Source organism: Melanostigma gelatinosum, assembly GCF_949748355.1.
Source record: "Melanostigma gelatinosum genome assembly, chromosome: 15".
NCBI lineage: Eukaryota > Metazoa > Chordata > Actinopteri > Perciformes > Zoarcidae > Melanostigma > Melanostigma gelatinosum.
In genome coordinates this window covers 23,215,761-23,230,969 of record NC_136648.1, presented here as the reverse complement: position 1 = coordinate 23,230,969, position 15,209 = coordinate 23,215,761, and the positions used below count along the sequence as shown (strand labels likewise).

Genomic DNA, 15,209 nt, shown 5'->3' with positions numbered 1-15,209 from the left:
GAGAAAACGATCATATGAGACAAACACATACATCAGGCTGAAAGCAACTGTTTAAGATGATACATGCAGGAAGGACAGCTGGCAAGAAATCGCCGACTGTGTGAATGTGTAAACTAACAGATTTATAATATCACTGCTTCATCTCGTGCCTATAATTACATGTGTGTATTCCTGTTCAGTAATGTGGTGCTTAGATGTATTCCTATTCTTTCAGCTGCAACACCGGCAGTGTGAAACATACGATATAATATAGAAATATAATTCAAAGTGGTAAGAAGGTTTCCTTCAATAAAATCATCCACAGCATAAAAAAGTAACGCTGACATACTGTACATGAGTGAACATATGATTTGAATGTATGATAAGAGAATATATATAGAATATAATACATAAGGATTGTTTAAACTTGCTCTCCCGCTGAAAGAATAAAGGTTAAATATTGTCTCACACACCATCAGAATACATCTGCAACACATTCATTTAACAGAATACACACATTAGTCAGACCTATCGTGCTCTATGAAGCAGTGAGATCATTCATCTGTTCATTTACACATTCACACAGTCGGTGATTTATTGCCAGCTGTCTTTTTTTACATGTGTCTGTTTAAACTGCGTTGCTTTTAGTCTGGATTATGACTTTAACTTCTGCGTATTTGTCTCATATGTTTCTACTTTTTGCACTGTGTTGATTGTTGTTGGTTGTTATGCACCACCCGCCATGTCAAATTCCTTGTATGTGCAACATACCGTGGCAAATAAACGGTTCTGTTCTGATATTATCTCACGATCGGTGAACAGAGCTCTGATTGGTCAGCAGTGCTTTTATATGAGTTGATCTCTTTTCTAGAACATAACCTACAGTCCAGCATCAGTTACCATGGGGATACCTGTATACATTGTTGGAGCAGCAGCCATCAAGGTGTTTTTTGAAACAGTTGTTTAGACGTTTGACTGCTTGATGCTGTGAGTCCTGGAGACACTGGGGAGTGAGGCTGTTGTGTTTGGTCGTCTCTCCTCCCTGCTGGGAGCAGCTGAGATACTGATTCATCTGTAATATTGGTGGAGTGCCCCTTTCAATTTGGTTGAATAATCTTTGGTGAACACCCTTTTATATTGACTACATGATAACTGTAGTGTCACACATGCATTAGATGAATGATGTACAGAAGTGTATTACAAGGCTTCAACATTGTGGACACTGTTCACGTCTCAACATGCAGTTTGTACACAGTAAGTGATTGTAACAAAGTGAGAATATGAAAAAGAGCATATGGAGTCAGACTGATTGGTCACATACAGGTGGAACTAATAATAATGAATTGTTGCATTGCTGGATGGGAACCATCATCAGAGTCACTTATTCCACCTTTGCTGTTTACTATTACAATTCAAAATGACCCATTAGAACATAAACAGCACTGCTCTGATATGAGCAAACCAGACATCAAGAACTGTCTTCACTAAGAAGGAGGAGGCTCAACCTCCCTGGACTGTAACCAGCTCACAGTATTATTTGAGTATTAATACTCTCTGTATTGCTAAATGAGTGACAGTGATGAACTGGTTTACCCTTTATTGGGTTGGAAAGCAACGAGTTCAGGTGTTCCACTTTGGAACCATCATGTATCATCATTATCATACAATTATCATCAGCTTGCTCAACACACAGAAATCCTGGAGTCACAACTTCACAGCAGACACGTCCATCAGCCTGTGTTGATTGAATCTCTGGGTTTGGCACCTCGAGGAGTTTGTGCACTTATAGGATATTAAACCGCTTGGCAACTTCAGTGGATTTAAGATTTGAAGTGATGCCATCAATGAAGCAGCATTGTTTGTATGGTGCATGTTTTGGAAAGAAACAACCATCGCTGCCGGTGATGTCATGCCACTGAACTCGCAGTGGGACTGCTATGGGTTCAGGAAAAACCCATCGCAGTACCTCACAGATTGCATTAAGACATAAGCCGATTTTATAAGTCCCAGAACACAGTTCTAAGAAGCCTCCTTTTTATTGCATCTGCACTACAAGAACCAGGAATGACCTTTGTTCTAAGAACGCCATTTTGAGAGACGTTTTGAACCTATTTCAGAGTATGGTACTCCCTGTGCTGTGAGCAGAGTACAGTGATTGGTTGAACACATGAGCCAATGCAGGATCGGCATCACCTGCACCACAATTGTTTTAAACCATTCACACACTTATATATGTATATTTACAAACAAATATAAAGTTATCCAAACATGATCTAAAAAACTACAAGTAGCCTACAGCAGTGTTTTTCAACCGTTTCTGAGCCGCGGCACATTTTTTACATTGAAAAGATCCCAGGGCACACCAACAACCAAAGACGTTACAAAATGACACCTTTTAGCATAACACAACCTATATGCCAGGGGTTTCAAACTCAACCACAGAGAGGGCCACAATAAGAAATTGTGACAACGTTGAGGGCCAAATCGAGTCACCATTTAACAAACAGGATAGAAGGGATATTGGACAAAGTGCAAAAAGAATACATGTTGAGGTCGTCTATCAGCTCCACAGGTGTTCTTTCCACGTCAACTGCAAACGGATTGCTGAGCAGTTCAAATTTAAATTTCTGAGCTGCAAAGTCGCTAAATCGCAGAGTGAACTCTGTGCCGAGTGCACCCAGTTTATCAGCAGAATGCGCAGTCGTGAACACAGCGGTGGAGACTTTTACTGCATCACACATGTGTGTGATCACACGTCCCCGCCCCTGAAGCTGGAGGTTTGGCGCAGTGAAATGCTTCGTTATGTTGCACAACAAGCCAGCTCACATCGCCACTTTTCTTCCCGGAGCTCTGTGGTGTGGCGGGACAGTTATGATAAACATGATAAATGTGTTGATCCTTACACTGCTTTTCATCTGGGTTATTTTGTCCAGGGCCCAGTTCAGTCTGCATTTTTCCTTTTCAAATATTTCTCCATCGCTGTTCGTCTTGTCAATGAAATGTCTCCCGCGCGTCATTTCATTCTACTGTCCTACATTAACAACGTCATTATTGAGCTACCTACTGCCACCCACTGGCATGGAAGAGTATTTATTACTTAGCCAGCCACTATATTAGAACAATGGCAAAGTATTTGCAACAACAAATAAATAATATTTTATTGGACTCATTAAGTGAAATTGGACATGTTCCGCGGCATACCAGTGTGCCGCGGAACAGCGGTTGAAAATCACTGGCCTACAGTTTGTATCTAACAGGACAGTAGGAGCTGGCTCAAATCGTGGCAGCGGCAGCTAGTAGAGGCACTTCCTGTTGCAAGCTCAGCTGCCACGACTTTCCGTGGCAGCTGGGCTTGCAACAGGAAGTGACTGCCACTGTATGTGGCAGCTGCCACTAGCATCTTGTGGCAGCTGCCAGCATTTCGGAGCGGATTCCGCCGTAGTTTAGCCTTTATTTGTCGTTATTTGACATTTTGTGACAATACATTAAGGTCATTGAAGGCATGACTGTTGGTAGTTGTAATTAGTTTATTAAAAAAAGGCCAATTATCATGGTATGGCCACTCGTTTTTGTCAACAAGCTAATTGCGGGCTAACTTCAGTTGATACCTGTTGCCCATGGCAACGATAAACACTTTCACGCTGCAGACTAAAGGAATGCAAATTGTAAATATGGATGGATATGCATTGTACTGTTGTACGCTGAGAAACTCCAACAGCAGTTCCCAGTGAACGACTCTGCTTCTCTCTGAAAGGGTCTCTGATTGATCACCAGCTGCAAACCTCAAGCTCCTCACTCCACTAACGACTTGCACATCTCCAATGACCTGAATGAATCCTACTGTGTTTGTGAAAGACAAAGGGACAGTCCTGACAACAACGAGGACTCTCTCCATCCTGGAGAGGGACGTTAACAGGCTGTTCAAGAGAAGCCACTGTAGACTACCTGCTCAGCAGCAAACAGATGCTAATGCAGAAGGACAAGAATGAACCAGATCAGCTGATTCTACAGTTTGTTGTTGATTGATATGAAGTGATGAACCTCTAGTATTGATGTACTTTACTTGTTGTATTTAATCAAAAGCATCCTTTAATTTGTTCACAACTATCTGTCTGCAGTGAACAGACATAAGACTCGAACTTTTTATTTTCAACAAACCCTTAAAAGGATTCAAGTTTCACTGATGGTTGGAAAGAATACTGTCGATATTAAAATATCATCTTGAAATGAAATCTTAAAAAAACGTGTTTGTTTCATCTTTGTCCAGTGAGTTACCTCCCTCAATAAGTTTGTTGCACTCAACCTCTCTTGACATCATTCATATTAGCTCCCTAAGGAATTGATGTGGGTTTGAAACTGTTTACCATCATAAATTACACAATAAAATATACCAGACAGGTTTTTATCAGACGAAGAATATGTTGTATGTAAACTCTGTCGACAAAGTGCGTTGAGGCGCTTGAACCTCCACTACATCCCTGGTTATCAGCATGAAGGCGCCCTCTTGTGTTGAGCTTCAGTTTTCACATTTCACCTGTTAACCTGCTGTGATGTTCACTGCAGGAAGACATGGAACAACTTCACTGAGTCTTTGGCAGCTTCAAACAACATCAGTAAAGATACATTTAACTGTAACATCACACTGTTCACAGGAGTCACATCCTGTAACACTGATGCTGCATTCAGGGCACATGGGAAAGATGGCAGAGAAGAGCTTCCACTTTACAAACAGTATTCACATCAGCTCTCGGGTTGTAAATAGTATTTATGAATGTGAGGTTTGAGGCTGTGGGTTAAAGTTTCTCTGACTTATTGAATTCTGATTAAACAACTTTGTAATGATTGTAAAGAATCAACGACACAATATCCGTTGTCTTATGTGTTTTAGAGGGATTTAGAGGGATCTAAAAAAATTAACGAATTTAACAGCTTGCATCATTGTCGACATTCTGAAAATAAAGCCTGAATCTGCAGAAGTAGTGACTATAACTGTCAGATAAGTGGAGAGAACAAGAGCAGTTCCTCCTCTGAAGCTTGTCACACTAGAAACATTCCATCACTCACATCTCTGAAGATCCATGAAAGAAAGCTCATCACATCAAACAAAGCTTTGTGTTGCAGCCACAGACTTTAATGCCCCGTATGTCAAACATCTAATGTGAAGGTCCATTCTCCCAGTGTGCACTTCATACATGGCTTCTAGAACATGCACACTCTAAGGAAACATATAAACGTTGCATAATAATCTTGTTTTTTCCTAAATAGGACATGTGGATGTATTTAAAGGACAGTATGCATGAGGTCTTTCTACACATTTCTCTGTCAGTAGCACAACAGGTGTGATCTCCACTGGTTTTCATTTGCAGTGGAAGCTGTTCCTGAAGTGGTCTTCATACAGGAGGACCCACCCAATTCTATCTCTCTTGAGTGCCCAACTGAAAATTGTATTGTCCTCAAAAGAAATCCTTAAATAAACACCTAACTGAAAACAAAATTCATACTCAGTTTTACATCTTTTCTCTGACAAAGTGCCATATCATCATTTTTCTCTAAATAAATTAAACACAAAGAAATGCACAACATATACATATTAACAAAAGTTGCATTCACGCTTTCATTGTCTTCTGTGAATCACTGTGTGAACCGATGAAATGAAGTCAGTGTCTGCTCTCACATTTGGCAGTGAAAATGTAACGAATTGATTAGATTAACTGCTGCTGTTATTTTTGCACAGTTGAGAGTCCCATCATCAGCCAATCATTGTCTTCTGTATAGAGGCGGGCTGCAGCTCAGGCATGGCTGACTGGCAGTTGTGTCAGCGAATGGGACACGAGTGGCTGAAGCAAAAGTGGGTCTGGACTTTGGACTAAGGGAGTCAAAAGAATGAAAAATGATGAATGCAATTGAGAGACTGTTACTTCAAATCAGAATGTTATTTCTGTGACAATAACTATGTTTTTAATAAACATTTATTTTCTGTGATTCCTTTAGGTAGGCTTTCACCTGGCAGCCGTACAGACTATACACAGCTCTTTTATTGAGGATTCATATTGTTAGCACTGGGCTAAAAAGCTTTGTTTCTCACCATCCATATAAGCCAGTGTGGTGAGGAGGGGTGCGTCTGGGGAAATATAGGTTGTGTATTGCAGGTCCTCCATCAAAGGTGGCGTTAGCTGGCCAGGAGCAAACGATGTCATCAGGGAGGAGGCAGAATTTGGGCTGATGTATTTCTTTTGACGAGCTCGACAGTTCTGAAACCAAACCTGAACAGGGAGAACAGACTGATCACTCGATTCAGAGCCTGGTTGCAAGATTTGACTCCTGAGTCCTGCAGCTTCACCGTACAAAGCTATCATTCTCTCTCTATTGGGAGAATTTATCCCAAGTGCTGACGTTGATTTCTCCATCAAATGTTTTGGTGTTCACTAGTGAGAGGCTTTACCTGAATAACCCTGCGGCTGAGACCGGTTCTCTCTGCCAGTTTCTGCAGAGTCTGGGCGTCTGGGTTGTTATCTTTAGTAAACTGAGTCTGCATCACCTACACATGTAGAGATGACAGAGGGGAACACGTTAACATGGTTCAATGTTTTGTTGAGTTTGATAATGTTGGTAGTAACAGATTAGAATAGACGCCGGCACTGAGAGTTCAGTCTGTGTTTCAATACAATGTAGACTAGAGGGCAGCCAACATCAGCACTAGTGACCAAATGTTACTGGCCCATACATTCACCATGAATACCCTCACATATGTACACATTCAGCAGTAACAGAGCAGCATAGCATTCATTTGAAGTCAACTAATCTAAGTCAAACATTCACTCTCATTTTAACTCTGTTTTGAGACATTCACCTGGGTGTGCAGCTTGCTGAAATACAGTCCATCAGTGAGATGAACAGATGTGATACCGAGGTGGATATTCCAACTAATCATAGCATCAGTGCCAAGTGGGGCAAAGCAGCCCCACCTGCTGGCAGCAGATAAAAGTGTGGTACTGAAAAACTTAGAAATTGATATCATTCTGAGCAGCTGTGTGCTCATTGCATTGGTAACTTTCACAGGTGTAACTGACTAATAACTTTAATAATAGCCCTGTTGCATTTAGGTGGGTCAGTGTTCTGGTATAATGCACGCTGGCTCACTAGAACGGCTGTGATACACTAAATGCAATGGGAGCATAATTCATTTAATCACTTTCTTTCCCACCTGCACTACACTGCAGTCAGAAGAAAAATAGCCCAGCAACCACAGCAGCAGACAAGCTGAGCCACACGGTTCAGCCGTACCTGTAACTGGTCCACAGTGAAGCTGGTCCTGGCCCTCTTAGCAGGTCTGGTCATGGTGCTGGACTCGTCTTTCTCTGCCTCCTCCTCGTCTACTTTTGGTTGCTCTTAAAGACAAGACGTGTAACAAGGGTCATTTGACAAGTTGCAAATATGGGCCCTGTTTCAGAAGAGCTTTCTCCAAAGCACTGGCACATACTCGAGTATTTGGTATCAAAGCTGCCCCCTGCACATAGCCACAGTGGGTTGATTAATGAGATCTGTAAACGCTTAACATTAAGTTATGTTCTTTTTAGAATCAATCTTCTGACTTTTGTCTACCATCGCTTAACCAGTCCCTTGTTACCCGTCCCTTTACTCACCATTTTCTTTACTGCGTTTGATGTTCTCCATCATGATGTCATAGTGGGGCCGGCAGAAGACCCTGTTCTCCAGCAGTCCGCATTCCTCCCCGGTGGACAGCTGGCGCTTACAGGAGGTGCAGGAGAAACAAGCCAGGTGGAAGGTGCTGCCTCGAGCACGACGCACCCAGTCGCTGGAGTGGATGTTACGGCCACAACGGGCGCAGCGGGTCCCATACCTCCTGAACAAAGACGTGCAACAGGACGAGAGGTGGAGAGTAATATCTCTCAGCTTTGGTTTGAGGTGTGATCAGGTCACTGATCAGTGATGGTATCATCTAGTCAAGTGATCAGTCTTTAAGGAGATGCTCTGAGCAAGTCTCACTCTCACCCCTCAATAGGGTAAATATTTAAACGAATAGATATCACCATAAAACTTCACCACTTTATTACCTACATTAACACAATTATTTGTTGTATACAAGTCTTCTGATATGTTATGTTTAAAAATGCAAATGGCACATGATCCTTTTTAATATGCATTAACTTGCATACATTTCCAAAAAAAGACATCTGAACATTGAAGCCAGGTTCAAAATTATTGTTTCATTTTTTTGAGGTATTAGAGTCAAAGGTTTTCACAGAGGGAATTTTGGATCTCTCTTATCGGGCCAGAAATCAGAAAATACTGTTAACAGCCACTAAAAAAAATATCATTAATGCTATAGTAATAATAATAATAATAATAATAATAATAATAATATGTAAGAACTACTGAAGAGGAGATTTCTGGCTCAGACTAAGAAAACTCGAATTCAGAGAAACGGCCAAAAAAAAGATACAAGTTGTGAAATTACAAACATCTTTCAGTTTTCTGAAATGATATGTTTTAATATGCAAATGATGTATTAACGGTAACTTTTGGTGAATTTAGGCGAAATCTACAGACACAAATAGAGATAGTGTAATTTGGATATTTTCTAGTCTGAAGGAAGAGCAAAATAGCCCAAAATTGCAAAATGAACCAATCTTTTGTCAACAAATAGTTATGTATTTTGGAGCGATAATATTAATTTCCTCCTGGTGATGAAGCTGTGCAGCCTTTTCTCTTGTCTGCTCTCAGAGACACAGATACCCGTGTTCTCCTTATGTTGAGCCTCCTGTTTCTCCTCAGAGCTCAGTCTTTGTTAAAGCTCTTCTCGGCCTCCGTGGGCTCTGGGAGTAATGTGCATGTACACTCTATTGAGAGACTCCACCTCTTAATGGTTCGTCAAAATAAAATAAAAAACGAAATAAAAGCTATGTTCAAAACAGTCTGTGCACAAAAAAAAGAAGCAAATTAGATTGAGGTTTATCCATCTATCAGATTCAGATCCTACAACGATTGAAGGATGATATTTTCTGTCTTTGCATGTTGTCATTGAGTCCCAGGCCCAGACATTCAGGATGGGATAAGTTCAGAATATAGACATGATGCTTGAATTCAATTCAGTGATCTTCACCTCAAACAGAGCACACCGTCCTTGTGTTTGTTGATAGAACGTGTGCACTAAATATTTTCCTTCCTCTGTGTTTTGTCCACAGACCTGAAAAGCACATATTTACTAAACTATCTTTTTTTTCTCATACACAGACTGTATGAAAAGCTCATTTTCAGATGTAACTTAATCTCTTAAATGATCTGGTCAGGTATTATAATGTTTAGTCAAGAACCCGAACAAACCCTCTGTCTTTTCTTACATGATGCTTATTTATAAAGGAAGGTCATGGAGATAAAAGTGTGTCAGGACTGACTCACCTGAAGTAGTCCAGTTTGCAGAACACCTGTTTGTCCTTGATGTAGCAGCTCACGTGTCGCCCCAGCGATGTGTTACAAACACTGCACGAGAGGCAGCGCACGTGCCAGCACAAGTTGTTCACCTGAGATGGAGAAAAAATGTAACATGATATAACTTACAAGTGACATTTTACACATCCCTTAACGGTGTGTTTTAAAACTGATGGCAATAGAGGATGCTCACATTCTTCACAATGCATTTATTTTAGTTATTGCAATTTCAGACGATCCTCCTGTTTATTCACCACAATGTTGTCACGAGCTACTTAGCCTATATGCTAACATGCTTATCCTCATGAGTGCATAGACTGCAGGATTTGAGTATTCTGGTGTATAATTTTGTAGTTTTAAAAGCTTATTCCTCAATTAAAGACAAACTGTAAAATATACGAAACAATTGTTCAAAATACCCAAAAAAACTGTTTGCCTCAGCCTACATCGTTCTTACTTTTAAGAAGAAAATAATGTCTATGTAAGGTGGAATAATGTACACTTAGCAAAAAGAGTATTTAATTAAAACAAATATCCTGAAGTAAAGTGATTTACTGATTTGTACTTGTTTTAGTTTACCTTGGCCTAATTTAGTTTCAATCACATCTTGCCATACAGTATATACATATTTGTTTATTCATATTTATGCGCGTGTCTGACCTTGAGGAGGTATCTGTCCACTATATCCTGGCCGCAGGAGGTGCACAAGGTCTTCCCCTGTAGGGAGCCCACAGTGCGCACGGAGACCGAGGAGGACGGGGAGAGAGAGGACGGAGAGTAGGAATCCTCCTCGAAAATATCCTCAGGCCCAGAGGAACCCTGTCAGAAGCAAACAGTCAGACAATGTCACTCACCACACTCAGCGTTTAGTGTTAGAGTAAAATTAATATAATTGTTGGAATGCTGTTAAGCATTCCAACAGATTTCCACATTTGACACAGAAGCCGTTAATTGAGAGGAAAACCAACTTTCTGCTCCATAGAGACCAATGTTAAATTTTGCTTCAAAAACATCTTCCACAGAACACGGTACCCCATTTCTAGATCTTTCCCCCCTCCTCCACCCCCCCCCCCCCACACACACACACACACGCCATTTTACAATAAAAGCCCCACAGAATGAATCCTAACTGAAATGCTTGTGATGAGCCTGTCATTTAATAACCGGTTTGTGTTTATCTAACATTATGATTATGTCTCCTCTCCCCTTCTCCCCCACACCCTACACCCCATTTCAAAATAAAAGCCCCAGAGAGTGAATTCTAACTGAACTGCTTGTGATGAAGCCTGTCATTTAATAACCTCTAATGTGTCAAACATGATGATTATGTCTCCTCTCCCCCTCCCTCCCCCACCCAGTCCCACCCTTTCAAAATAAAAGCCTCATGGATTAACTGTATTTAAACGTTTCGCTCAAAATTAGGCTTTTTTGTTGAAATAATGAATGCTCTTACTAATACTGCGACAACTACTACTACTGCTAATATTTCTGGTGTTACTACTAATACTACTACTTCAACTTTTGCTGTTGCTACTATTACTACTACTGCTACTGCTATTACTGCTACCATAAATATTATTACTACCACTACTGCTATTACTACCACTACCACTACTATTATTACTTATACCACAACTGCTAATACTGCTATTCCTGCTACTACCAGTACTAATAACCAGTACTAATACTACTAAAGCTATTAGTACGACTGCTACTAGTACTACTACTACTGCTACTTCAAAAACTGACTTTACTATTACTACTACTACTACTACTTATTATACTACTACTACTACTACTGTTATATAAAATACTACGACCACTACTACAGCTATTACTACGACGACTGATACTACTACTTCTACTACTTCTTCTAATTACTAATACTTCGACCACAACTTCTACTACTACTGCTACTACAAATATCAATACTACTACAGTGAGTACTTATTCAAATTCTACTAATACTTATACTGCTAATAATACTTCTATTACAACTACAACAAATATCACTCCCGCTGGAATTCTTTTAAGCTACAGAAACCGTTCGAATATCAAAATGTTCAGCTCTTTCAGGAGAGGGGTGATATAACTTCATATTTGTAATCTTTCAACTTTTTGAATTATTCAGCTTTTTGCAATTTTTTAAAAATTGGATATCTATTTTCAGCAATGTTTTTGAGATTCATTTCAGCTTTCAGCATTCCAACGCATTTTCAGCAGGAAATGCATTTTCTAGTTTACATACATAGCCTATCACAAAGAATTCAGCGCGTCGTTGAGTTTGACGAAAGCTCACTCAAATAAAACAAGGGTCCGACTTTTGAGATGTTTGAACATAAAACAGCGTTGTTTGACAAGCATAATATATGCTATTATAAAAGACTAAATGTTCCGTGGCTTTATTTAGCGCCACTTTGAAGTGCGCGCGAGCAACATTTCGACCCTTCACACGTCGTCTACAAGCTGAGAGACTTCAGAAAGACTAAGTAGCAGGTTAGGAAGTGAAACACCTACTGTGTCGACATAGATGTTTCCTTGTTGCCGCTGAGTGAAAATATCCTCCGCAGGTCTCCTTTCATCCTCCGACATTGTGTCGGCGAGTCCGGAATGATGCTCGAGACACAATGACGACCAAGGTGCCACAATCCCGTTCATATTTCCATGACAACCGGTCATGAGCCCACGCGCTAATAAAGGTGACCCACCCAAAACAAAATACTCGCTCAAACTTTTTTGAAGGATTTTTTTTGTGTCTTTATTTTTATTTATGTGCTGCCGTATGTCGGAGTGGGACGCTGCAGACGTGGACCGGACTGGTCCACGATTCACTTTGCAATGGAAGACATGACGAAGTGTCCATGTGTACAATTAGCTAATCTTTCTCGGGCAAACCGGCCTCGCGCACAGCTGAATACGATTCTGACTAATTGTGTTAAGGCGCGCACGTGCACATGATTAGGAGCCATCAGCTGGGCGCTGACGAGTCTTTACCTCTGGCTTTGTGTCAGAGACGGCCCTAAACACACCTCTTTAACGAGAGGAGTTCCACCTGAGAAAATGTCTCCCGTGAAACAGGTCTGACATGGCAAGCTCTGGTCACATATCAATGCTGCCTTTTATCTGTTCAAATGAAAATAAATAATAAAAACTAAATAATAATGCTAATGGGAATCATAATACGTGATCATTATTATTAGTAATATAAGTGGTAGTCGGAATAACAATAATAAAAGCACACATTTAGATAAAATCACGATTTTATAATTGGCTCACATTCTGCACCCTTCACATTACATTTTGGGCCAAAGATAGCTGTCATTTTGTAATGTTCAGCTGCATTTATTGGATGTTGGATAAATAATGTGAATATACTAATGCAGGTCGGCCTATGCACATTTTGGATTGACCTCTCATCAAAAGAGCGGAATATAATAATGTGTAACCCAAATAATGGATAAAACTAAATAATACATCCTGCACGCATTGGCCCTGTATTTTTGTTCTGTTGTTTTGTCATCTAAAATGAATTGTGAACGTCACATTTATGATTTGGATCGACATGGTTTCACTGTATTATGTTTCGGTTACACAATGGAATATTGGTAAGTGGGGTAACAGCAGATGTTAACTGATTTTCACACAGATTTACACCTTTTCATTGGCACAAAATAATAATAAAAAATTGTAAATAACTTGAAGAAATAGCCCTATACAATCCTCCATAAAATAAAGAATAGTAGAGGGTTTTTTTGCATGGTGGATTTATACGAAAATAATCACAGTCTAATAATTAAATTGCGGTAATAACTTTTTCAGAATGAATGAATTCAGTCTATTTTGTTCAGATATGCTGTGCTATGAGTTGGCCTACTATGTATTATTAAGACCCAAATATAGTCAAATCTTTTTGAAGTCGGACACTTTCTATATCTTGTTACTCACCACGCTGTTGGAGACACAGTTAAACATGTTCCCGGAGCATCTGCCGGCTCCTCCGGTACATCCCCCGTGCGGGCCAGATGTTGGTCGTATCCCACAGCAGCCGACCGGGAGCCTGACCCCGGTATCTTAGTCCACTGTTTACTCCTGCTTGTCAACCCCACTCCCTTCAGCCTCGCTTCGTGCTCCTCTCTCACTATTTGTGAGCGCCACAACTTTCACCCCCTTGCCATTTTAAAGCAGCCCGGTGTACCTCCCACTGAGATCAGATCCGCCCGCTGCAGCGTCAATGAATAGTTGTAGAATTATTTATTGCGAGGAGCAATTTTTTCTTTCTTTTCCTTTAAAAAAATAATTTAAACAACTAAATTATTTTCATTGTCATCACGGAATTTCAATTCAGGCTCATGCAGGATAAACTGTGTTGACATTATTATATTCTCTCCAGACTCCGTTTGGCTGTAGTGCTTTAAGAGAAGCCGATCTTTAACACTCAAAGATCTTTCAGATTCACTTAGCCCTGTTCTGACATTATCAGTGTTTCTCATCTTTTTCTTTCTTGCCATCAGGGACATCATGAACACCGCCAGGTCAAATGTGTGCCTTCAACTTTTCCGTTTTAAGGAACGATGCAGACTGAAGGGGGGTCTGTCAGTGCCAAGTAACAGAGAGAGGGCTCTTGATTCTAGGGTATGTCCTCCTCCACGATTACCTCGTCAGACTCTAAACGGAGGTGACGGCAGACCAAAGAGTGGGGTCAAAAGGCCTCAGTGAAAACATTCTCAGAGGGCACTTTGTGGATGGCGAGGCAAGAGACATGGGGTCAAGAGTCCCTTTGGGTCTTATCTGTGCATATTCGTCTGCAACCCAATATCTCAGTGCCCCAGCCCTCCACAGGGCTCTTCAGGATAATTTTGCATGACATGAATGAAAGACTCTTAGAGTCTTAAAAACTCTTAAAAGAAAGGAGCAATGAGACCGTTAAAACTAATCTGAAAACTGAAAGAAAATCAGCAGCACTAAAATGATCTCATTTCTAAATTAAGTCCACAAACAAATCCTGGTCTTTTCATTATAACTACCCCGGGTTGACCTGACTTTTATTTTGAATTAGTGTTTTGTAGTTATCATAATTTTAAATGAAACAGCTACTAAAGTTAACTGTTTCGGGAATGTTAAATATCAGAAACTCTCCACTAGAACATAATAATTCTGTCTCCAAGATGTCTCACTCACCAACATTTTTGATAAGCTTAGTGCCTTTCATTTTTTTGAGAAAATGAACACAGAAACCAAACTTTCTTTTGTGATCTTTGACTTTGAAGAAAATTAGGCTGCTGTGAAACTTTTTGTTTTTGTCTGAGCTGGAAAAAGAAAACCTTTTTTATTGTGTGAAATAATTAGAAAATCTTCTAAAAAAATGCAATGGTTGTTTGCAGCAGTTTTTGTAAATAAAGCTTTGCACACTGGCTTTATAACCCTTGTGAATTAAAGTTACTACAAGGAACTTTGAACTGGTTCTGAAACAAATTCAAGAAAAATGAGTGGTTTTCTAAAGCAGTGATTTTTAACCAAGCCGTGACAGATCGTCTGGCGTGCCCTGGGAAAAAGTCCAATTTCACTTAATCAGTCCAAAAATATGTATTTCAGTTGCTGCAAATAATTGCCATTGTTGTTGAGCGTCTGAGCGAGCAATATAGTGGCTAAGTAATAAATACTCTTCCATGCCAGTGGGTGGCAGTAGGTAGCGCAATTTAAGAGAGTAGAAATAAATAATGGGAGAGGTTGTGGTGACAAGACGAACAGCGATGGAGAAATATTTGAAAAGGAAAAAAGTG

The 15,209-nt window shown here is 40.2% G+C and overlaps 1 protein-coding gene across 1 annotated transcript; it reads right to left on the bottom strand.

Moving 5' to 3' along the window:
* Positions 1-5,768: 5,768 nt before the first annotated feature.
* Positions 5,769-12,021, bottom strand: LOC306789207 (LIM/homeobox protein Lhx8-like; the record flags this gene model as incomplete). The annotated part of the gene is made up of 8 exons (XM_079285036.1): positions 5,769-5,845; positions 6,065-6,242; positions 6,422-6,517; positions 7,264-7,367; positions 7,623-7,843; positions 9,400-9,521; positions 10,090-10,248; positions 11,947-12,021. 8 exons carry the CDS (start codon positions 12,019-12,021, stop codon positions 5,769-5,771), a joined length of 1,032 nt encoding a protein of 343 aa, XP_079141162.1.
* Positions 12,022-15,209: the final 3,188 nt, after the last annotated feature.